Source organism: Pongo abelii, chromosome 2 (assembly GCF_028885655.2).
Source record: "Pongo abelii isolate AG06213 chromosome 2, NHGRI_mPonAbe1-v2.0_pri, whole genome shotgun sequence".
In the NCBI taxonomy this organism is placed as follows: domain Eukaryota; kingdom Metazoa; phylum Chordata; class Mammalia; order Primates; family Hominidae; genus Pongo; species Pongo abelii.
Window position 1 is genome coordinate 108,834,164 of NC_085928.1, and position 24,869 is coordinate 108,859,032.

Genomic DNA, 24,869 nt, shown 5'->3' on the forward strand with positions numbered 1-24,869 from the left:
AAAATGAAATGACAGTCCACAGAATGAAAGAAAATATTCGCAAATCCTATATCTGACAGGAGATTTATATGTAAAATATACAAAGAACTATTAAGACAATAATAAAAAGACAATCCAAGTAAAAATGAGCAGGGAATTGAGAAGACATTTTTCCAAATAAGACATACCAATGGCCAATAAATGTATGAAAAGATGCTCAACATCATTAATCATCAGGAAAATGCAAATCAAAACCACAATGAGATCCAACTTCACACCAAATAGGATAGTTAGAATAAAAAAACTAGATAAGCATATGTGTTGGCAAGGATGTGGAAATACTGGAACTCTCATACATGGCTGGTGGGAATGTAACATGGTAGAGCTTCTTTAAAAAACAGGTCCTCAAAAGGTTAAACATAGTTACCATATGACCCAGCAATTTCACTCCTAATATTTACCCAAGAGAACAGAAATGATACATTCACATAAACACCTGTCTAGGAATGTTCATAGCAACATTATTTATAATAGCCAAAAATAAAAACAAGCGTCTATCAACTGCTGAATGGATAAACAAAATACGGTACATCTGTACAAGGGAATACTATTCAGCCATAAAAAGGAATGAGATACTGATTCATACTACAACATGGTTGAACCTGGAATGCATGCTAAGTGAAAAAAGCCAGACACAGAAGATCATATATTATATGATTCCATTCATACGAGATATCCAGAATAGGCAAATCATAGGGACAGGAAGATCAGTGGTTGCTTAGGGATGAGGGAAGGTGAGTAAGGAGGTGAAGTGATGAGTACCAGGTAATGGGGAAGTGTCACCTTTATTTATTCCAACATTTATTCTGTGTTCAGAATTATACTAAAGGTGCTGAAGAGTTATAAGGAGTAAAATCATGATCAGTTAAACCCTGTCCCTATTCTCCCAAAGCTGATCACCTCGGGGGAGATAGAGATCCCTGCAAACAGTTTCAATCTAATCATAATTGAAAACACCATAGGACAGGCAAATGAACAAGGTGCACATGGGACCCAAGATCAGGAGAGTCGCAATGGAGATGGCAATGGAAGACACTGAAGGGAGAGTGATATTCACCTGGGTGATGATGGAGGGTAAGGGTGACAAGGTACAGGGGTAGAAAAGGACAGGTGATATGCATTGTGGCCAGGGGCTTCAGCAGTTCAGGAGGCTGTGGGGCAGCGGAGGAGGCAGGTAGTTAGAAAGAAAGAAGACAGGAAGGAAGTTAGAACAAATTTAAGGAATGTCTTAAACACCAGGCAAAAGAACTGGACTACAATGTTAAGGCAAAAAGTAGCTGAAGGTCTCTGAGCTGTGGAGTGGCCTCCTCACTGCTGGGCCCAGAGACCAGACTGGAGGTGACAGCAGCGATCCATGCAAGAGACAGAGATGCTCTGCCCAAAACAGGGACCCTGCTGGCATCCAAATGCCACCAATGGTGACCATTGCAGGTCTGCTGCTGATGTGGAGAGGCAGCTGTCACCCTGCCCCTGAACACATGGAAGGGCCTGCATCCTCTGGCCAGGCATTGGATTTGCCAGACCCCTAGGCTGACCCGTGCCCTGCTATGCACCTGGTCCTTGAAAACCTGGCCACAGGATCCACACCCAGCCAGCCTCAGTACTCCTGGGAAGAGTCTGGGAGCTCCCATGGTAAGAGTTCACTTCCCCTTTAAACTTTAACTGGCAGGAAGGTTATGTTGGCTTTGAGTCATCAAATCAACAGGATCTTACGCAGCAGATGGTTATGAAGACTATGGAGCAATGAGGGAAAAGGCATATGATATATTTCTAAGTGGAAAAGGCAGGGCATAAAAGCAAACATACATTGTGATGACAACCAGGCAAAAACGTCTATGTAGGTACAGCATACATTTTTGGGGGTTATTTTTGGTACTGAATTATAGGTGATTTTCTTCTCCCATATATATTTTTTGACAATGTGACTACATTGACTTGGTGATGTATAAAGTATCAAAAACAAGAAACTTCATGAATAATTTCCTACTAATAAGTGAACTCTGGCTAAGAAGATTTAGAGGCCAGGCATTGTGGCTTGCACTTGTAATTCTAGCACTTTGGGAGGCCAAGGCGGGAGGATCACTTGAGCCCAGGAGTTTGAGACCAATCTGGGCAACATAGTGGGACTCCATCTCTACAAAAATTAATTTCAAAAAAATTAGCCAGGGGACTAAAGGGACTGAGGTGGGAGGATCACTTCAGCCCATGAGGCAGAGGTTGCAGTGAGCCATAATGTAACACTGCACTCCAGCCTGAATGGCAGAGTGAGACTTTGTCTCAAAAAAAAAAAAAAAAAGATTTAGGAACAAGAGGCTTTATATGCAGTCCAATACAGTAGCCACAAGCTGCACATGGCTACTAAAATAAATTTAAACTTTAATTAATTAAAATGAAATAAAATGGAAAATGCAGTTCCTTAGTCAAACCAGCCACATTTCAAGTGCTCAAGAGCCCCAGGTGGCCAGTAGCTGCTGTGTTAGATTGTGCAGGTCTATAGGTCAGAGAGAGGCCAGAGGACTGAAGTCCACATGAAGGTCAAGTGGACTGGTGGTGAGGCCCACAGCAGGGCCACAGCCAAGTTCCCAGCTAACTTCATCACAATCCCCCAGGATGCTCCCCCTGCACACACAGATCTCAGAAATCAGGATCTCTGCAGGCAGAGCCAGAGGTTGGCACTGCAACAGGCTCCTTGCGATGTGACTGATGCACAGTGAAGGGTGAAGGCCATGGATATGGTGGCAAGCATATACACAGTGGCCACCTGCCCCTGGGCACGAACACACTTCCCCACTCACCAGCTGGTGACCCCATGACCTCTTGTGTAAGAACCACTCTGAGACCCCATGACCTCTTGTGTAAGATGAGTGTGGCTGGAAGGCAAGCAAGGGACACAAGAAGACAGCCATGTGCAGCTTGTGGCTACTGTATCGGACTGCATATAAAGCCTCTAGTTCCTAAATCTTTTTTTTTTTTTTTTTTTTTTTGAGACAGAGTCTCGCTCTGTCACTCAGGCTGGAGTGCAGTGGCACGATCATGGCTCACTGCAATAAATGCAATAAATGCTCCACAGACAGCAGCTCGCATTACACTGGCTTACAGGCATGGATCCACTGATGGGCAACTACGGGTGCAAACAAAACTGTTGGTGAAAGGAGGAGAGAGGAGGGAAGGGAAAGGGAAGGAGAAGGAAGCTGAAGGGGCCAGAGCCAGGGGCAGAAATGTAAGAGAACAGCTGAGAGACACATGAAGAAGGGATACCCTCCGTGAGATGAGAGGGCCACAGAAACCTGAGGAGTGCCTACAATGCCAGAATACAGTCAGGCCTAGGGAAAAGAGTTTACTCCCTAACCCAGGACTCTGGCTCTGAGATGAGGCACTGCGGTGCAACATCTTCCTGCTAGTTACGGTGTGATGCTCCTGGCATACTGGAGTGCTCTTCATTCTCCTCTTCGACTTGAGAAGACAGGTGACACCCCGGGCACCACCGCCAAGTACCACCCCTGGTCTGGGACTACCACGGGCGAAAGGTACGGACTCTCAACAAAAACCAGACATGTACAATATCAGGAGCTTAGGATGCAGACATGGCCACATAAGGTATAGGTTACACCAAAGTTAGCCTCTACAATATACTGCAAAACCTCTCAGACTGTGTTCAGACGATAGGAACAAAGGAATCTGATGGTCTCCCCTGTCAGGGACTTCCTGGCCTCTGACTGAACCAGCAGAGTCTGACCTGGGAAACCAGGTTTGGCCCCAACTCCAGTGCACTAGCAGAACTAGGCTTGCAGGAGACGGACACAAGAGACCCTTTGATAACCAAAGTAAGTGGCCCCTCTACTCTCTTCCGATCCCTGCAGCCCTCTGGCCAGCTCCAGCCTATTTTGGTTGCTTCCTGATCTTTCCCGTGCCCACTGATTTCCTTTAGCATCTGCCCACTCTTCCTTTCTCACATTCTTGATCTTCAGCTTTTTCCTTAGGTCCTGCCGACTCATTCAGCTCATACAGAACTGCTGAATATGATGAGAAATATTCGGACAATTCAACAGCTCAGAAACTCAGGGATCAAAGCCCTTAGTCCATTTCTCTACCATGGGTGCATCCCACGATTGAATTCTACCTCCCCTATTCCCAGCCCCAGGCCACTCTCCTGCACTCACAACTCAAGGGTGGCCAAAAACCCAGTCTCTGCTGTCACACAACCCCAAGGCAGCTGCTGAACCTGAAAAGTCAAGGCAAGGCCCCATGACTACAGCCCGACTCCTGTCTTTGGCAAATACTCTCTCTAAGCAAAGGTAATTTAATACATTGGCTAACAGCAAGAGCTGTGGATTCACAGGTCTTGGGTTCAAGTGCTGACCACACCACTTAACGGTGACATAACCAACCACAAACTAAACTCTCCAAGCCTCAATCTGTACATCTTAAGTTGAGAGTAATAATAATAACAACGAACGTTGAACTCACTGAATTGTTACAGGATTTAGTGAGCTGCCATGGATGGAGGAGGGCTATGTGGTGTCAGGCCCACAGTAAGCTAGAAAGCTTACCTATAAATTATCTATAAATATCGCGGTGACTGTTTTACAGAAGCAGACCTGCATGAATTAAAGGAAGACCTCCCTAGTTCAGGCTTAACTAATTCAAAATGTGTAAGCATTTTCAGGGGCTGGGTTGACGAGGTCATTTACAAAGTCAACAAAAAAGGGAAAGGATTTCAGATGCAGTATTTAGACTTTGTAAGAAAAACAAAATAGCTGGCAAGAACCCTCTGGTCCTTCAGAGGCGAACTAACTGGTGAGTCAATCACCAAGGACTTATTCATTCGCTAAGAACCTCTGTTCCACAACACTAGGCTTGGTCCTAATTGTTTTATTTATCTCAAGTAACAAAATGGCATTTTGTGAGTGTTCTAGATGCAGGCTTTTTACTAAGAAAAGCTTTCTTCCAACTGGGTCTCAACAAGTGAGATTTTACTATAAATCCCATTCGCAATCTTCAACACGCACGGACATTCGGTTTTTGGAGGGTGAAATGAGCAATGGTATATAATCTTAGTTTTGCTTTCTCCCCACTAAGGCATGCCTGGCAGGTCACAGTGCATCTTACACCCAGCAATATAAACAGTAGGTTGCACCACTGCAATTCAGTCTGGCCTTGACTTACACATCCCAGCACCATCCCAAGTGGACCCTGTCTGGCCCTCTGCAGCCTTCCACTGAGCTCGGACCTGCACTGGGCATAATTTCTGTCAACTGTGGGACTGGCTGCTTCCCAGCTTCCATCCCCAAGGTGGGCACCCCCCTGCTCAATGGGCTTCTGGCGGGGAGAGTATATTTACCTAGTCCATCATTTTCTGTCTCATATCATCAAAAAACTAATAGGAATCATGACACTAACATGGCAAGCAGGTTTCACCTGGCTGTAGGATGGAATTTGTTTAGTCCGTGAAATGAATGTCTTACTGTTTAAACCTCAATCTGCCTGGAGTGAGGACACAGGACCTTGCCTACTTCTCCCTCACAGACCATTCTTTTTTTTTTTTTGAGACAGAGTCTCACCCTGTCGCCCAGGATGGAGTACAGTGGCGCAATCTTGGCTCGCTGAAAACTCTGCCTCCTGGGTTCAAGTGATTCTCCTGCCTCAGCCCCCCAAATAGCTAGTATTATAGGCATGTGCCACCACACCCGGTTAATTTTTGTATTTTTAGTAGGGATGGGGTTTTGCCATGTTGCCCAGGCTGGTCTCAAAACTCCTGACCTCAAGTGATCTACCCGCCTCAGCCTCCCAAAGTGCTGGGATTACAGGTTGAGCCACCACGCCTGGCCTCTCAGACTATTCTTGAAGGTGCTGAGAAGTCCACTCAACCCCACAGGTCAGCATGTTGTTCCTCCTCTCATGCTGCTGCTTCTGAGGCACAGGTGGGAGCCAGCCTCCCTCAGACAGGCCACTTGACATGTAAATAGACACAGCTGCCAACAAAGGCCACTCCTGTCCTCTCCACGGACCTCCCTCCCACTCCAGGGTGTGCCAACAGCTTCCTGAGAGTGTCCAGTGCCAGTGGGGGGGGCATGGCCGCCTGGGGTGGGCAGAGCCTGAGGGGGGAGGAGGGAGACCCACAGCACTCATCTCCACGGCAACCAAACATTCCCAGCCCAAGGAGCACAACAAGGAAGAAGGGAACTTGAACAAACCACACAAACACCCACACCACAACCTGATGCTTACTGCTGGAACGAGCACCAAGGAAACAATCCCACAGAAGGAAGGAAAGATGCTGCACGAAGACGCTGGCTGGGGCTGTGTGTAACAACCTGCAAACCAGCCATTAACTGTGGCACGACTCATCGATTACCATGTAACTTAAAATTATTATTATGAACTATGACATGACGTTAAATTGAAAAGGATACAACACTGTTTATATACTATGATCACAACTCTAAAAAATGTATATAAACTTGGAGAAAAACTGGCAAGGAAAACATAAAAGTGACAGTAGCTGAGCTACAATGCTAACATAACAGGTTTCTGTCTATAAAATTTTCTTTGCAGCAGCCAGATGTGGTGGCTCATGCCTATAATCCTAGCACTTTGGGACGCCAAGGCAGACAGACTGCTTGAGCCCAGGAGTTCGAGATCAGCCTGGGCAGCATAGCAAGACCCTGTCTCTACAAAAAATAATAAAAAATAGCCGAACATGGTGGTGCATGTCTGTAATCCCAGCTACTCAGGAGGCTGAGGTAGGAGGATTGCCTGAGCCCAGGAGTTCAAGGCTGCAGTGAGCTGTGATCACACCATTGCACTCCAGCTTGTACAACAGAGCAAGACCCTGTCTCAGAAAAAAAAAAAAAAAAAAAAAAAAGATACAATTTTCTCACAGCTTTCCCCATTGCTGCTTCTCATCAGCAGATGGGGAAATGTGCATATCCGTGTAAGGGAACCTGCCACGGTGCCTGGGAGAACTGCACATAGCCATGTATGCAAAGGTTTGCCTGAATCTTGGTGGAATACCTTGTAGGCTTCCAGAACATAAAAAGATGCACGGCTGTCTCTCATTTACCTCCCTATTCCCCCAGGAGCCTGTCACCAGACAGTGTCTTATCTCTAATGAGGTATGGGGATTTCTGCCTGCCTCTCAGAACAGAACTGTGGGCTCCGAGACCACTTAGCTGCAGTCTAAAATTGCTTCTCAAAATCCCACTTGTGTGGCAGTCATCAGCCCCTTTTGCTTCAGTGTCATCCTCTTCAGTGTATGGGACAAGGACCCAGGAAGATGGTACCTTTGACACATTCTTTGTGTTGCCTATGTAAGTAATAAACTGCCTAAAATAACAGTGGCTTGTTGTATCTTTACCAAACTAGTCAGGCCCTGGATCTGCCTGGATTTGCCTGGATTTGCCCTGGATTTGTAAATGTGTATGAGCTTAACAGTATCCCAATACTATGTTTTAATGCAGTATCAATGGACCTCAAGAAGTATGTGTATATGCCAACAGATACCTCCATATGCCATATGCTATATATATATAAAAAATATAAATAAAATAAAATATATATAAAATCTGGCTTTACATACTATATACTGTGTTTTAAACGAGATTTTCATAAGTGAAATGGGAAAATAGAAAAGATACATATACAAATATGTTCAGAAATACACACACTCACCAGACTCTATCAATAACCAAGATAAGATAAAGAACAAAGAAAACACTTATTTTTGCTTGACTAGGTGGAAATAAATCAGAGGAGGGAGAACCAGAAAAACAAGGAAGTACAGGTGAGCATAGATTCAAGAGGTCTGGATTCCATGCCAGCTCCATAGACAGGTTTTTGACCTTGAGAAATTCTCTTTCCCTGTCTGCCCCCATTTTCTCTTCTAAGAAGGAGGGGATGCCCTAGATGCACCCAGACCCCCAGCTGTGCCATCTCCATGGTGTTGAGGCTCACAGAGACACACTCAGGACCTGCAGAGCTGAGACATAGAGCTCCCGGGTGCCTCCTTCTGCTGAAAGCTGAGGTAAACCGCAGCAATCTGGTAACTGAAAAAAGACAAGTCACCTCCAGTGTCTAAGAGAAGCTGCTGAGACACATGCCCAGTCTCCAACATTCCAACTGCTCTTTGGAACTGGAGAGGAAGTGGGACATTCACACAGCAGGAGGGTGTGCAGCCCCAGGGCAAACAGCAATGCCCCTGCACTCACTTTTTGACAAAATCCGAATCCTCATTCCTTCAGCAACTCTGTTCTAGGGCCTGGTTTGCTGGCAATAGATCCACAGAGAGTGCGGTTCGCCGTCTATGTAATAACACCAACAAGGATCGGGCGTGGTGGCTTGAGCTTGTAATTCCAGCACTTTGGGAGGCCAAGGCAGGCAGATCACCTGAGGTCAGGAGTTCAAGACCAGCCTGGCCAACATGGTGAAACGCTGTCTCTACGAAAAATACAAAACTTAGCCGGGCCTGGTGGTACATGCCTGTAGTTCCAGCTACTTAGGAGGCTGAGAGGCAGGAGAATCACTTGAACCTGGGAGGCAGAGGTTGCAGTGGGCTGAGGTCACGCCACTGCACTCCAGCCTGGGCAACAGAGTGAGATCCGTCTTTAAAAAAAAAAAAAAAAAAAAAGAAGAAAGCAGAGTGCACCAAATTCAGAAGTCTCTTCCTGCTAAGGAAACAGGGAAGGCTTCCTGGAAGAGGAGGCATTTGAGCTGAGTCATAAGACTGGACAGAGAAATGTATTAAGTGAATGGGGAGAGGCTATTCTAGATAACAATGTGATCAGAGGCATGGAAGTGAAAAAGAGAAATTCAGTTTGACTGGAATAGGAAACAGGAAGTGATAAGACAGGGACAAGACCACAAAGGCCTTCAATGCTAGACCAATCAAAAACCCAAACCAGGTCTGTCTTCCTTAAGTGTCTGTGCTTGTCACAATTTGAAGAAAGAGAAACTCAATCCATTAAGAAATAGACAGCCACTCTAGCAGCCATGGGTGGAACCCACAGACTCATCTGCAATGGGCTGAATGTCTATGTCCCCCTAAAATTCCTATGTTAAAATCCTAACCTCTGGCCGGGCACGGTGGCTCACGCCTGTAATCCCAGCACTTTGGGAAGCTGAGGCAGGTAGATCACCTGAGGTCAGGACTTCAAAACCAGCCTGACAAACGTGAAGAAACCCTGTCTCTACTAAAAATATAAAAATTAGCCAGGTTTGGTGGTGCATGGCTGTAATCCCAGCTACTTGGGAGGCTGAGGCAGGACAATCGCTTGAACCCAGGAGGCGGAGGTTGCAGTAAGCTGAGACTGCGCCACTGCACTCCAGCCTGGGCAATAAGAGCAAAACTCCATCTCAAAAAAAGAAAAAAAATCCTAACCTCCAAGGTGATGGGATTAGGGGGTAGGGCCTTTGGGAGGTGATTCTCATGAGATGGAACCCTCAGGAATGGGATTAGTGCCCTTATAAAGGAGATCCCAGAGAGCTCCCCTTCTACCATATGAGTGCCCAGGAAGTGGGCCCTCAACAGACACTTCATCTGCCAGCACCTTGATCTTGGACTTCCCAGCCTCTAGAACTGTGAGACACACATTTCTATTGTTTATAAGCCAACCAGTATATGGTACTTTGTTATAACAGTCCAAACAGACTAAGACACTCATCAATTGGTTTTCCCTCACCAACAGCTTCCCTAATTCAAATGGTAACTGCTTGAGGTGGAAAACAGCCTCTCCTTAATATTTATTTTCTTTTTCCTGAAAAATAGAGCAAGTATTGAGAAACCGTTGCAGGAGTCAAAGGTCAAAGATAAATTGTAAACAAAGATCTGATACAAGCGGCCAACAAACATGAAAAAATGCTCAAGGGTCAGGTGTGGTGGCTCATGCCAGTAATCCCAGCCCTGTGGGAGGCTGAGGTGGGAGGATCACCAGAAGTCAGGAGCTTGAGACCAGCCTGGGCAACACAGTGAGACCTCTGTCTCTACAAAAATTTTAAAACATTAGCTGGGCATGGTGGCACATGCCTGTAGTCCCAGCTACTCAGAAGCTAAGGCAGAAGGGTTGCTTGAGTTCAAGGCTGCAGTGAGCTACAGTTACATCATGGCACTCCAGCCTGGATGACACAGTGAGACCCCATCTCAAAACAAAACAAACCTCCACATCATTAATCATCAAAGAAATGCAAATCAAAACCACAAAATGGCCATTATTAAAAAGTCAAAAAGTAGATTTTGGCAAGGCTATAGAGAAAAGGCAATGCTTATACACTGTTGGTGGGAGTGTAAATTAGTTCAGCCACTGTGGAAAACAGTTAGGAGATTTCTCAAAGAACTAAAAATAGAGCTACCATTTGACCCAGTAATCCCATTACTGGATATATATGCAAAGAAAAGTAAATCTTCTACCAAAGATACCTGCACTCGTATGTTTATCACCACACTATTCACAATAGCAAAGACATGGAATCAACCTAGGTGCCCATCAGCAGTAACTGAATAAAGAAAATGTGGTACATATACACCATGGAATACTACACAGCCATAAAAAAAATGACATCATGTCCTTTGCAGCAACATAGAAACACAAGAAACAGAAAACCAAATAGCTGAAAAACTTTCTACTGGGTACTATGTTCACTGTGTGGGTGACAGGACCAATGGAAGCTCAAACTTCAGATTCACACAATATACCTTTGTAACAAACCTGCACCTCTTGAATCTAAAACTAAAATTAAAATTTAACTAAATAAATAAATAAATAAAGGAGGGCCTAAACACAACTCCCACACAGATAAAACACAAATATGTGCCAAAGACTTTATTTAACTCATTAATTAATAAAGGAACCAATAAGTGGTATAATTGGGAGAATTCAAAGAACCATAGGCCATCAGGAATGTTGAAATCAATTTGCTTAATAGATTGCAAAACTGGTCAATCTCCACAGGGCAACAATCAACAACTGCACCTCCACCAGACAGTCTGCATTGCTATAGACAAGAATTGTGTTTGTTACCATCAATATTCTACAACTTACAGAGTGCAACTTAGCTCAAAAACAAGGAAAGGCCCAGAGATCCAGAGAATTCGATAACCAGACCACTCCTAGATTTCCACTGCGGACATTCTCAAAGTCTTTCCCTACACAGGTGAACACTGATCAATGTGTAAACCATAAACTCTCAGGCATGTGTTCTAGGGGAAATTGCAGTGAGGACTGAAGCATGAGGTTCAGAACTCAGGCATCTGCCTGGACCATCAAGGCTCAGCAGATTAGGAGGCCACTGGTTAACCACATGCACTGGTTAATTTTATACTGGGAATTAGGATCTCTGGCTGTGAGCAAGTTCTTCCCCTTCCCTTCTCCAGAAGGATCCAAAATGAGGCTCCCCAAACCAATGGTAGTCAGCCCTGATCACACCCTGGAAGTATCTGAGAAGCTGTGAAAAAGTACACTTGCCCCACTTGGGTGGGCGCAGTGGCTCACGCCTGTAATCCCAGCACTTTGGGAGGCCGAGGTAGGTGGATCACAAGGTCAAGAGATCAAGACAATCCTGGCCAACATGGTGAAACCCCATCTCTACTAAAAATACAAAAATTAGCTGGGTGTGCTGGTGCACGTCTGTAGTCCCAGCTACTCGGGAGGCTGAAGCAAAAGAATCGCTTGAACCCAGGAGGCGGAGGTTGCAGTGAGCTGAGATAGCACCACTGCACTCCAGCCTGGGCGACAAAGCGAGATTCCGTCTCAAAAAAAAAAAAAAAGAAAGAAAAAATTAATACATTTGCCTCACTCTAGAAATTCCAAGGGTGATGCCCTGGCCCCACCCTTGATTAGCAGAATCAGATTGAGGTTCCTAGCTAATCCTATCAGATTAGGATTTAGCTCTGATTCTGATTAGCAGGGTTTTAAAGTCTCCACAGGTGATTCTAATGAGCAGCCAGGATTGCAAACCACGAGTCCAGATGGTTAGAAAGACCCCTTTGTTCCTGACACCCTGTGACTCGGCTGTAACATTCCCTTTTAGTTGAGAGCTGCTAGCCTCAGTATAGGATTGAGAATATAGGCAGGACATTTTCCAAAAATACTCCTCAAAATTAATCTTTGATAGAGACAGAAAACAAGCAAAATCCATAACTTGGTCAGACTTGGCAAGCATGCAATGTGTTAGAATCTTCCACGGGGGTAGCTGCCATCCATTCAATCCAGACTCCTGATGGGCTGCTTGAATTATAATGCATGTACTGGAGTACAAAGATGCCCACAGGCGTGTGCTAGGTAGGCATCAGCACACAGGTGGCATGCACACACACCTCATGCTCATACAGCAGCCTCCAAATCAAAGATTAGGTGAGGGAGGTGGTTACAGAGTAATAAAGGACACCCACCTCCACCTCACACTGGGGTAGCTGACTGACTAATCACTTTTGGTTGGCTGGTCTCCACAGTGGGGGAGAGAACTCACAAATAGTGTAGACATGGTGAATCCCAGCACTTCCTCCCAAATCTTCTGAAACCTCTTCTTACATATTTCAAACCTGATGTGATTAGGGATCACTCTGAACTCATTCAACTTATCACCAGAATCACAGGCAATCTTTGGTATTGTGTTAAGTCACCGTGTCCTGATCGGCCTCTGTTGGTAGTAAGAAACCCTGCTGTAAAAGACACTGTCTGGCTTTTCCGTGGGGCTGAGGAGGGCCATGGGCCAACTGTCTCCGGAAAGATGATCTTCTCTCTCCTCCCTTTCTCGGTTCCCATGTTCCTTACGCATCCCCCACACACCCGACACCCACACCCACACTTACTGCAAGCTGCACAGGTGAAGCATGTGTCATGGTAGAGGTTCCCCATGGCCTGACAGGCCTGGCCAGCCCCAAACACCCCTTTGCTGCATTTCACACAGGCTCCTGCAAGGACAAAAGAAACATCAGTGAGTCAGGAGGGAACCAGTGTAAACTGAGTCATAAAAAAGCCAATGAACAAAGCATAATACCATCCCTCCCCATGGCCAGCCCACCACCAAATCCAGTGGATGACTCATTTGAAGTGTCTTTCTCTCCCTCTCTCTCTGTCACTCTTTCAACTGCAGAAAACAGCTACCAGGCTGGACTTCAGGTCCCACTTTCCCTGCCCCACTGTTATGCTAATGTTCAGAATTCCTGGGCTTGGTCAACTCCCTCCCTCACCCCACCCAAAGCTTTCGAAGGTTCCCACTGTTTATAAGACAGTTCAGAAAGATTGCACCATCACTATAATATGCCAAGCATGCAGGTTGGGCAATTTCTTTTTTCTTCCTTTTTTTTTTTTTTTTTTTGAGATGGGGGTCTCGATATGTTGCCCAGACTGGTCTTGAACTCCTAGGCTCAAGCAATCCTCCTGCCTCGGCTTCCCAAAGTGCTAGGATTACAGGTGTGAGCCACCATGCCTGGCCAGACAATTCCAACTAAATTATTTATTTCCTTTAATTTTCAGTGGGAACCACCAACTAGGATTTAGTAACCTCAATTTTTACAAAAAGTATATCACACCCCAAGCCCCAGGTTTGTCAGACTGCAAGCAAGTGCTCTTCCCTGCCCTTCCACCAGCAGCTCCTCACCCCCTAACAAGTCCCACAGGGTCTTAGCCCAGCCTTTGCTGATGGGCCCCTACCTAGTACATTCTACTCCTGCCCTTATGTTCACTCAAGTCCTGAGGCTTTCATCTCAGCCTGCCTCACGATTCCTTCCTCAGACTGTTTGAGGCCAGGAGTTCAACACCAGCCTGGGCAACATAGGGAGATCATCCATCAAGAGAGAGAGAGAGAGAGAGATCTTTTTTTGAGACAGAGTCTCACTCTGTCACCTGGGCTGGAGTGCAGTGGTGCAATCTTGGCTCACTGCAACCTCCGCTTCCTGGGTTCAAGTGATTCTCCTGCCTCAGCCTTCCAAGTAGCTAGGACTACAGGAATGCACAATCAAGCCCAGCTAATTTTTGTATTTTCAGTAGAGACAGGGTTTCACCATGTTGGCCAGGCTGGTCTCAAACTACTGACCTCAGGTGATCCGCCTGCCTCAGCCTCCCAAAGTGCTGGGATGACAGGCATGAGCCACCGCGCCTGGCCTGAAAAAACAAATGTAAAGAGCCAGGTTCTAACCTTGAGCCTCCCACCTACCCGTGACTCCTGTAGTTTGGATTAGTGGTGATCGGCTCTCTGGGTGTCCGTTTCTTAATTAGGAAATAGAGGTTCCTTCCATCTGCCCTGCATATTCCCAGGAGCAGCAATTAAAAGAGTTGCTTTGTAAACCAAAAAGTTCTAAAAAGTTAACATGCCTCAACTACAAAGTGCTTATTGGGACACCTGGTCTAAAACAGCTCCACAATTTACTAGCTATGTGACAACCGCAGACTAATTAAACTCCGATGTTGGGCTAGAAAATGGGGACAACAGTGGCCCCCTCGTAGGGTTACTGTAAGAGAATATGTGCAAAGTACTTAGTGCAGGGCCCCATATTTGGGAAATGCTCAATTAACAGGCAAATTATAAGGATGACAATCATGTTACTGCCTCCTGCAAAAAGTGCCTTCAGCTTAAAAAGAGCTGTCTAAGAAGTTCTGGGCCTCTCAGGATCTCACATGGGCTCTGTGAACAGGCTGGAGGTCTCAGGCTAGACCAGCCCAGAACCCCTACAGCAGCAGCCCAGGCTCCGGGCCCGTCCACATCAAGGAGGCCTTGGAGTCTCCCTCCCAAAGAACTCCCCCATTACAGTCAAATGAAAGACAGCACAATTATGTAAACAATGCACAAGATGAAAAAAGATTCACAGAGGAATCTTTATGCTGTAAAACTGTAGTTTCTTTATGCTGTAAAACTGTAGCTGGCCTTATTTCTTTACATTTTCTGTAGTTTTTTTATAAGACAGCAGGCATTCATTACTTTACAGATTTTAAAAGGTCATCTCAAAAAAGTTTTTGAATATGTTCAAATACATTATATAATGTTAAAATTTTTGAAAAATCAACTTCACAGATTTTATAAATATCAATTGCTCCCCTAGCACCCAGCAAGGTAGCCAGCTGGCATCCTTTGGTCAGGAGGAGCTCAGGCATCATTTTCTAACTCTGACTCCAATCTGCCAGGCTATTCTCAGGCTGCAAATCCCCAGCCTTCTGCCCACAGGGTAGAAAGCCCTGTGTTTCAGAGTTCATATCATTTTAAATTGATAAACTGCATCACCATCAAAGGAAGTCCAAGCTAACACATCCTTCATGAAATTCCCCCACACCAACAGGTTTAAGGAGGAAGCAGGGTGAAGCAGTCTGTAGGAAACAGACAAGAAATTGGCCATTGGAGAAATTCATTTATAGAAAGCTCAAGAGGGCACAAGTATTGGTTATCTGCAGTTCTTCTTCTGTTTCAACATTTTCAAACATGCAGAAAAGTTGAAAGAATTATACAGAGGGTACCCATATACTCACCATCCCAATTCTATAATTAACATTTTGCTATCCATTCCTCAATCAATCCAACAATCCATCCCATTCTTGATGCATTTCAAAGTTGCAAGCAGCAACTTCACCCCAAACACTAAAGCCTCCCCATCATTAACTAGAGTTCATTATTTATTTGCTTAGGCTTATTTTTTTCCAGGTAAAATTCACAAACAGACACGAAAAGTATAAGTCTACCATTCAATGAGTTTTGACAAATGATCTACGTAAAGCAAACCCAAATCAAGATATAGAATATTTCCAACACCCTCAAAAAGTTCCTGCCTGCCTTCTCCCTTCCATCTTCTCTTTAATGGCTATGAAATGCATGTGTGTGCATGTATATGTGCCTGAGGAGGGGAGGGTGGCAGGCAGATAAGATTACTGACAGCTGGCATTTCTGTTCCTTGCAAGCAGCAAAGTCAACAGGGAGCCCCCACCAGTATGAAACTGAAAGCATCAAGTAATTCAGAGGCATCAGCATTTCTTTCTGTCTAATGATTTTTATATACAACTTAAGTACCTTATGCTCTCAAGGTAGAAAATACAGTTCCAGGCAAACTGCATTTCTCTTGCTGGCACACATGGAGCTGTGGGGCCCACCTAGCAGCAAAGCATAAACACAACAGGGTTCAGGCATTACCACTCATCTTTAAGGCTCCTTTAAGCGGTCTCATCACTCTGGAAAGCAGTGGTGTTCACGGCTGCTGCTAGGGGCCCATGTACAGTGGCCACTGGACCAGGTCGAGGAAAGTGGGGCCTCTAGTATTTGGGATGGGGCAAATGTGGAAGTGATGGTGGTGGTGCATCCGCCACTGGGCACAGCACCTGCCATGCTGTGGTGAGTTGCTAGTTACCTGGGCATTGGCCTGCCTCTCCTAGTGAATTGCAAGCGCCTTCAGAGTAAGGGCCACGTCTTAATTGTGGCCTCCGCAAGTGCTCAAGGAAACAAGTGTGAGTTTAATCACATTCCACATAGTTCCCTGCACAGTCCTTTCCTCTTTCTTCCTTACCTGGCACCCGCTTCCTTGTATCTTGGGCACACATGTCTGTTCTCCCACAAGCACTTCATACCAAGGCCCATAGTCTTATTCATCTCTGAACACCCCCAGCCACAGACAAAGTGCACTTAGTGTCCCCTCAGCAGACCTAAACACAGAGAAATGGGTTCTATGGACATCTACTGGGAACTGGCGATGACATAATTCAAATGTGATGATGGGGGAGAAATCTTTCCGAAAAATGCCGAATATCAGTCCATGGCAAAATGTCAAGGTATGAGTTAGGTTATTGTTTGGTAATGACAAAGTCCACTTCCAGATTACTCATCATAAGTCCCCTGGTGGACCTGACTCTAAGCCTTTACAATGAGCAACAAAAGCTAGTTTGTCAGGCATCAACCAAAGCACACTTGAAGCAGGCTACATGTAACGTTAAAGCAGTGCACTCGTGAATATAATTCTGCTCACAAACATGGTGTAAAACAACTCCCAAATGCTGTGGCCTCTTTGTTTAACCCCTGTAAAATGCTGGCTACAAAGAGCGGAGGGGCACGGGGACTCAGCAGCTTAGCATGGCATGCCCACCCTTTCCACCACCCACAGCAAGAGCACATGAAGAGGACCGTCCTGCAAGACAGCTCACCAAAAAGGAAAGGTGAAATGAATTGCACGTGTCAGTCCAATGCTGCTGGCCCAGACTGCAGAAGCAAATGCAACTTATTAGGGTTTGGGGAATGAAATCCAGCACGCTCTCCCACCCCTGTTCATAAGATGCTGGCAGGATGGCCAGCGTCTTCACGTGGATGCTCTGACAACAGCCAGTGCCCCCCTGGACTTCCTGCCACTTTATCTCTCAACGACAGGGCTTCCTCCCGTCTCTCCACACCCTGCTCAGCTACACTCTCTTCTGGTTTCCTCTCTCTGAGGCCTGTGACCCTCTGCCTTCAGCTGTCCCTCACTTTCTGTTCCTGCAGCTGAGTCCTTCGGGCTGCTGACATCCTTTCTCTCCACTGTGACCAGTGACCACCTAGCACAGATACAAAACGAGGAAGCCACCTGTGTTCGAAACCATGGCTCACAGAGTGAGGAAGACCCCATGAGAAGCCAAGTAGGTAGGAAAAGATTTCATCCTTGTGGCTAAATGGATCTAAAAGTACTTCCTAGACAGAAAAGGTAGGGAAAACAATAAACTGAATTTAACATTCTAGGAAATCATGTGTCTACTACGGGCCAGACCCTGGACTTGGGGATTTCTTTTTTTGTTTTTTTTTTTTGAGACAGAGTCTCACTCTGTCGCCAGGCTGGAGTGCAGTATATCAGTATGGACTCATAGATATTTTATTCTTTGGATTTTTATTATTATTATTATTATTTGAGACAGGGTCTCGCTCTGTCATCCAGGCCGGAGTGCAGCATGTGATCTCGACTCCCTGCAACCTCTGCCTCCTGGTTTCAAGCTATTCTCTTGCCTCAGCCTCCCGAGTAGCTGGGATTACAGGTGTGCAACACCATGCCATGTATTTTTAGTAGAGACGGGGTTTCTCCATGTTGGCCAGGCTGGTCTGGAACTCCTGACCTCAGGTGATCCGCCTGCCTCAGCCTCCCAAAGTGCTGGGACTACAGGCGTGAGCCACCGCACCTAGCCAGACTTGGGGATTTCAACCAGTGAAGGAGCTGCTGCCATCTCCTGTCTAAAACCCAAGTTCCAGAAAGGTCCTGTCACTTGCTGAAGGCTGCACAGTGGGTAGATTTGAAAGAGGGAATCTGAGCCCCAGTTCCAACTCAAAGGTCTCATTATGACTATCTGGTTGGCAGCTGTGGCTATTCCTGCCACACATGCCCCCTGACCCCCATCATGAGGGGAGCTCCTTCCTCACCCCGTAACATATCACCTGCTTGGGGATTCAGACCCCAGACCAGCCCTGCCCCCAATCTCCTACTACCCACCCTGGCCCACCTCCCACTCTACCTTGTCCCTCACACACAACCGTCTTTCTGCCTGGGACCTCAATCACAAGGCCTCTCCCCGGGGGGCGACCCACAGCTCCTCCTGCCCTTCTGTGAGGGGCCCCGCCGGTGCGTGCCTTCTGACTGCCCTTCAGGAAACCATTCGTTCCCCCCACAAACACTTCCCTCTCACTCATTTGGAGCCAGCCCCTCTCCAGATGCTGGCTATGGGATGGAGAGCAGGGTGACTGCACTGTGGCCCTGCCCTTGTAGAAACCAGACCCTGCCACCACTGGTGGTGAGCTGCCCAATCTCATCTGTACGTTCACTAAGTGGTCCAGGCTGAGGAGAGGCTCAGGCTCAACAAGAAGAAAAAGAGAGGCTCTTAGCCTCCCTTGGCTTTGCCAGGGCCCCCCATGCCACAGGATTTTGAATAAATGCCCAACAGAGGAAAGAAAAAAATATCATCACGTGTTACCATAACAACCAAGCCCAAAAATCAGAAGGGAAGTAAAAGGAATAAGGAATACACTTTTAGGAGAAGAGAGGAAGGGATGGGCATTTTTCCCCTGCAATTAGATTTACTGCCCCTTTAGCCCATTCTCCAAATTGTAGCTCAAGCGATCTTCTTATAAAACAGCCTTAATGAGATATAAGTAGCATGTAATAAGCTGTACCTATTTAAAGGGTGCAATTTGGTATTAAAATGGGAAAAGTTCCCTTGTCCTTCTCACAGGGTGTGCAATGGGAGTGTGGCTCACTTCTTCAGTGCCCCACTGCTCAAACCTCTAGGGGAGCATACAGGTTCTCCTCTGACTGCCCCAGCCAAACTCTACCTCGTTCTGCCAGTTGATGGCCTGCTGGTGTGGTGGTGTCTGTCGGTGTGCTCCTGGCATCCTCTTGCCATCCAGCTGCTTGTATCTTCTTCCACTGATGTGTTCCTCCCTCCATCCAGCAGCTTCTGTCTCTGCCCTGCTAGGGTCTCAGGTTTTTATAGGCCCAGGATGGGAGCAAGGCAGGCTGGGATGGTCTTGGAAAATGCAATATTTGGGTGCAAAGGCAGAAGTGCCTGTCCTCACCTAGGTCTCTGGTGGTAGAGCCCTAGCAAGGGACCATGCCCTCCTCTACCCAGCACTTCCCTTCCCTGCTTCTGTATCAGTATGTTGTGACATTTCTTTTCTTTTCTTTTTTTGAGACAGAGTCTCGCTCTGTCACCAGGCTGGAGTGCAATGGCATGATCTCAGCTCACTGCAACCTCTGCCTCCCAGGTTCAAGTGATTCTCCTGCCTCAGTCTCCTGAGTAGCTGGGATTACAGGCACATGCCACCACACCTGGCTAATTTTTGTATTTTTAGTAGAGACAGAGTTTCACCATGTTGGTCAGGCTGGTCTTGAACTCTTGACCTCATGATCTGCCCGCCTCGGCCTCCCAAAGTACTGGGAATATAGGCGTGAGCCACTGTGCCCAGCCCCATGTTGTGACATTTCTATACACCTGTGAAATCATCACCACAATCAAGACAATGATCAAATCCGCTGCCCCAGAGATTCCCCATGTCCTTGTGCCTTGTGCAATCCCTCCCCCCTTCCTCTTCCTCTCCCCAGGCAACCACTGATCTGCTTTCTGTCATCACAGATTAGCTTGTCTTTTCTAGTTTATATAAATGGAATCTGGAGTATGTACTTTATCTGGTTTATGTACTTTATCTGGTTTCTTTCACTCAATATAAATTGAGATTCACGCATGTTGTTACATGCAGCAGGAGCTCATTCCTCTTTACTGCCATGTGGTATTCCACCATATGAATGTATTAGTTTGTTTATCCATTTGCTTGTTGATGCACATGAGCTGTTTCCAGTTTGAGGCTATTACAAATAAAGATGCCATCAAGATTTGTGTACAAGCGTTTGTAATGGACATACATTTGCATTTCTCTTGACTAAAGGCCTAGGAGTGAAATGGCTGGGTCTTATGGTAGGTGGATGATTAACTGTTTAAGAAATTGACAAACTGCTTTCTGAAGAAGTTATATCATTTTACATTCCTACCAGCAGTTCATTAGAGTTCCAAATTCTCCACATCCTTGCCAACACTTGGCATGAATAGTCTTTCAAATGTTATCCATTCTATTTTAATAGGTTATACAGTAGCATCTCATTGTAGTTTTAATCTGCATCTCTCTAGTAACTGATGTTGTGTGTAAGCATCTTTTTACCTGCTTATTGGTCATCCTTTTCTTCTTTAGTGAGGTGCCCAAATCTTTTGCCTATTTTTTTTCTTATTGTTATGAGAACTCCTTATACATTCTAGATACAAGTTCTTTATCAGATATTGCTTCACAAAGGTTTTGTTAGAGTCCTACAAAGTAGCTGCCTTGGTCCCTGTAGACTCTCAGCTCCTTTTCAACTCAGGGAGTCCACCAGGTTCTGCCTCTCTTCTCTCTCCCTGTGCCAAGGCCTGGAAATTCTCTCGAGGCAATTAGCTGGGGCTGTCACTGGGCTCACCTCATTTGCTTCCTATCTCTCAAGAATCACCTTCTTGATGTCCACTGTCTTGAAAACCTTTGGTTCATACATATATATATACATATATATACATATATTTTTTTGAGATGGGGTCTCGCTCTGTCGCCCAGGCTGGAGTGCAGTGGCACCATCATCTTGGCTCACCACAACCTCCGCCTCCCAGGTTCAAGCAATTCTCCTGCCTCAGCCTCCTGAGTAGCTGGGACTACAGGCATGCGACACCACGCCTGGCTAATTTTTGTATTTTCAGTAGAGATGGGGTTTCGCCACGCTGGCCAGGCTGGTATCGAACTCCTGACCTCAAGTGATCCACCCGCCTCGGCCTCCCAAAGTGCTGGTATTACAGGTATGAGCTAGCGCGCCTGGCCTATTTTTTGTTTTTGTTTTTGTTTTTGTTTTTGTTTGGTTTTTTAAGGCAGGAGGTTCATCCAGTCCCTGATGCTCCATCTTTAGAATGGGCTTTTTCATTTTATATTTTATAAAAAAGAGACGGGTTCTCGCTATGTTGACCAAGTTGGTCTTGAACTCCTGGCTTCAAGTGATCCTCCCATCTTGGCCTCCCAAAGTGCTGGGATTACAGGCATGAGCCACCACATCCAGCCCAGAATGGGTATTTATTAAACATCACAAGTGCCAACATGGTGCTAGACAGTTTATATGTGTTTCTTCATTTAACAATAATTCTATAAAACATCATCACTTTATACATGAAGAAACTGAAGTTCAAAGATTAAATCTAATGTGCAAAGTCAGGCTGACTTATCTGTGTCCTTTCCAGTCTGCCTACTGCACTTATAAGAGGGGCTAAGGGAGTACGGGGGAAGAAAAGGTCCAGCGGTTCTGCTTGTCCCCAAAACTTAGTATCTTCATGGCTTTGGGGCACCAGTGAATCCCCAGATCCCAGCTCAGTGATGGGAGCATAGCTCCTTCTTGGCTGCAGCTAGGAGATGAAGGCCAAGCCCACCCCTACGCACAGAGAAATGTGGCCCTTGGAACCCTGGGCATGGAATGGCCCCAGAAGAAGGTGTTTGTGTGCCCAGGGCCTCTGCTTCAGGGACACCAAAGGAGCTGGGGGAGCACAGTGGATTTTTGAAAGATCATGAATAGTTAATAGGCCAACAGACTTCAGTGGGAATTATTTTTTTTAAAATGACATTTATCATTTTGGCCTATCTCCTTCCGGTATTTTTTCAATGAATTTACTTTTTTTTTTTTTTTTTGAGCAGTTTTAGGTTCACAGCAAAACTGAGCAAAAGGTACAGAGAATTTCCATATATCCCCTTCCCCACACATGCACAGCCCCCCTCCCTATCAACAGCCCCCATCAGAGTGGTACACTTGTGACAACTGAGGAACCTACATGGACACATCATTATCACCCAAAGTTCACAGCTCATGTGTGGGTTCACTCTGGGTGCTGTACATTCTATGGGTGGGGACAAGTGTATGGCACGTATCTACTATTACAGTAGCAAACAGACTAATTTCACTGCCCTAAAAATCCCCTATGCTCCACTTATTCATCTGTTCCTCCCCAAAAACCCCTGGCAACCATTGATCCTTTTATTTTCTCCAAAGTTTTGCCTTTTGTCTTTGGAATCATACACTATGCAGCCTTTTAGATCGGCTTCTCTCACTTACTAACATGCATTTATGGTTTCTCCATGTCTTTTCATGGCTCAATAGCTCATTTTTTCTTAGTGCTAAATAATATGCCATTGTCTGGATATACAACCATTTATTGATAAGTCATCTACTGAAGGACATCTTGCCAAGTTTTGTCATTATGAATAAGCTTCTATAAACATCCATGTGCAGGTTTTTATGTGGACATAAGTTTCCAACTCATTTGGGTAAATACCAAGGACTGTGACTGCTGGATTATACAACAAGAATATGTTCAGTTTTATAAGAAGCTGCCAAACTGTCTTCCAAAATGGCTATACAAGATTCTTTTAAAAATCATAATATTCTCACAGGAAAGGGCAAAAACAAGGGACAGTTTCCTGTTTTAAAAGATGTGCAGCAGGAGGCAATGATCCACCAAGGTTTACTCAAACATTTCTCCCACCTCTCTTTTGTGGCTTATGGTTTTATACCAGGTAGGGTTAGCAGTATATGTCTCCTCATATTAGTCAAACAAATAAGCTTACTGAGCCAAATAAGCCAGGGCAGGGCTCTGGCTGTAAATTCTAGTATCGCCATGTCTTAATCCATTTTGTGGTGCTATAATGGAATACCCGAGACTGGGTAATTTATAAAGAGCAGACATCTATTTCTTACAGTTCTAGAGGCTGGGAAGTCCAAGGATGAAGGGCCCGTATCTGCCAAGGGCCCTTTTACCAGGAACTCGCTCCAGAGATACCATTATTAATCCATTCACAAGGGCAGAGCCTTCATGACCTAATCACCTCTTAAAGGTCCCACCTCTCAACACTGTTGCCTTGGGGATTCAGTTTCCAATACTTGAACTTTGGGGGGCATATTCAAACCCCAAAGGATCCCACAAACAAGAAATGCTGAGTGCCTCACACACAGTAGATGCCAAATAAGCACTGAACACATTCAAAAACCAGAGTCAGCAGGAAGGTGTTCTAGGTAAGTGAAGGCACAGGGACAGGAAAGGCAGAGGCACATACACAACTGTGTTCTGTGCTTATTTGGCATCTACTTGGTGTGAGGTACTCGGCATTTCTTGTTTGTTTAGGCTCCATATTAATGGCATCGGTGAGCTATATATATAAGTCAGGCTGACCTAACTTTCTCTGTGCACAACAGTGGTTCTCAAATGATTTAAATGGGTAGACACTTTTCTTTTAAAAAGTATCAATGGAACCTCAACTATATATAACACACATAAGAGAAACCACTATGGTTTAGGGTGGGACAGAGCCCACTCTGCCTCCTAGGCTGTCCTGGCCCCCTGCAGTGGTTCCAGGAAGATTATCTGAAAACCATTAACACACAGCAAAACTGATCAACTGCAGATACAACCCTGCCTGGCCTGGGCAGCGTTCCATGTGAAATAAGTTACCCTGAATTGGTATTAAATCACCTTCTGCACACCCAAAGCCAAAAAACAATTTGAACTTTGCAGGGCACCTACTCCACTCTCCCAGCAAAGGCAGGATTTACAAAAAATAAAAATAAAAAATAAATAAAGGAAGATAGCAGAGCACCCTTAGCAAGACAGTTGGCTAGAAGACAATTCCTGCCTCTTTCCTGCCCACAGCCAGGCTGAGGACGCAGCCAACCAGGGCGATGACCAAGTCAGCATCTCCTGTTGTGATGGAAAGTTTTTTGGTTTGTTTTTTTTTTGAGACGGACTCTTGCTCTGTCGCCCAGGCTGGAGTGCAGTGGCGCGATCTTGGCTCAATGCAAGCTCCGCCTCCTGGGTTCACACCATTCTCTTGCCTCAGCCTCCTGAGTAGCTGGGACTACAGGCGCCCGCCACCACACCCGGCTAATTTTTTTTTTTTTTATTTTCAGTAGAGACGGGGTTTCACTGTGTTAGCCAGGATGATCTCGATCTCCTGACCTCATGATCTGCCCACCTCGGCCTCCCAAAGTGCTGAGATTACAGGCGTAAGCCACCATGCCCAGCTGAGGGAAAGGTTTTAAATAAAAAGGCTCTACCAGGCTAGCCAATGAATGTGGCCCTGCTCCCACCCCCATCTCACATCTCAACTTTCTTCTGTGCCACTTCCCTCTCAGTGAAGAAGGGAGGCCTCCCAGAGCAGTGCCCCCACCACACCACCAGACATCATGCAAGATCACACAGCCATGAACCACCTACTGTGTGCTGAAAGGGGTTGGGGCAAGGGTCAGGGCATCCAGTCAGCATCTGCAGGGATGCTAGAAGGATCAGCCTGGAACATAATTTTATGAGTTA

General features: G+C 45.8%; 1 protein-coding gene across 1 annotated transcript in view; it reads right to left on the bottom strand.

The window, feature by feature from the left end:
* The window catches only part of LIMD1 (LIM domain containing 1), an 88,200-nt gene that overhangs the window by 33,339 nt on the left and 29,992 nt on the right, over positions 1-24,869 (bottom strand). Inside the window, exon 2 of the mRNA XM_009239120.4 lies at positions 12,842-12,943. Within this exon, the coding sequence (XP_009237395.1) occupies positions 12,842-12,943 (102 nt within the window). The remainder of the gene's footprint in view (positions 1-12,841; positions 12,944-24,869) is intronic.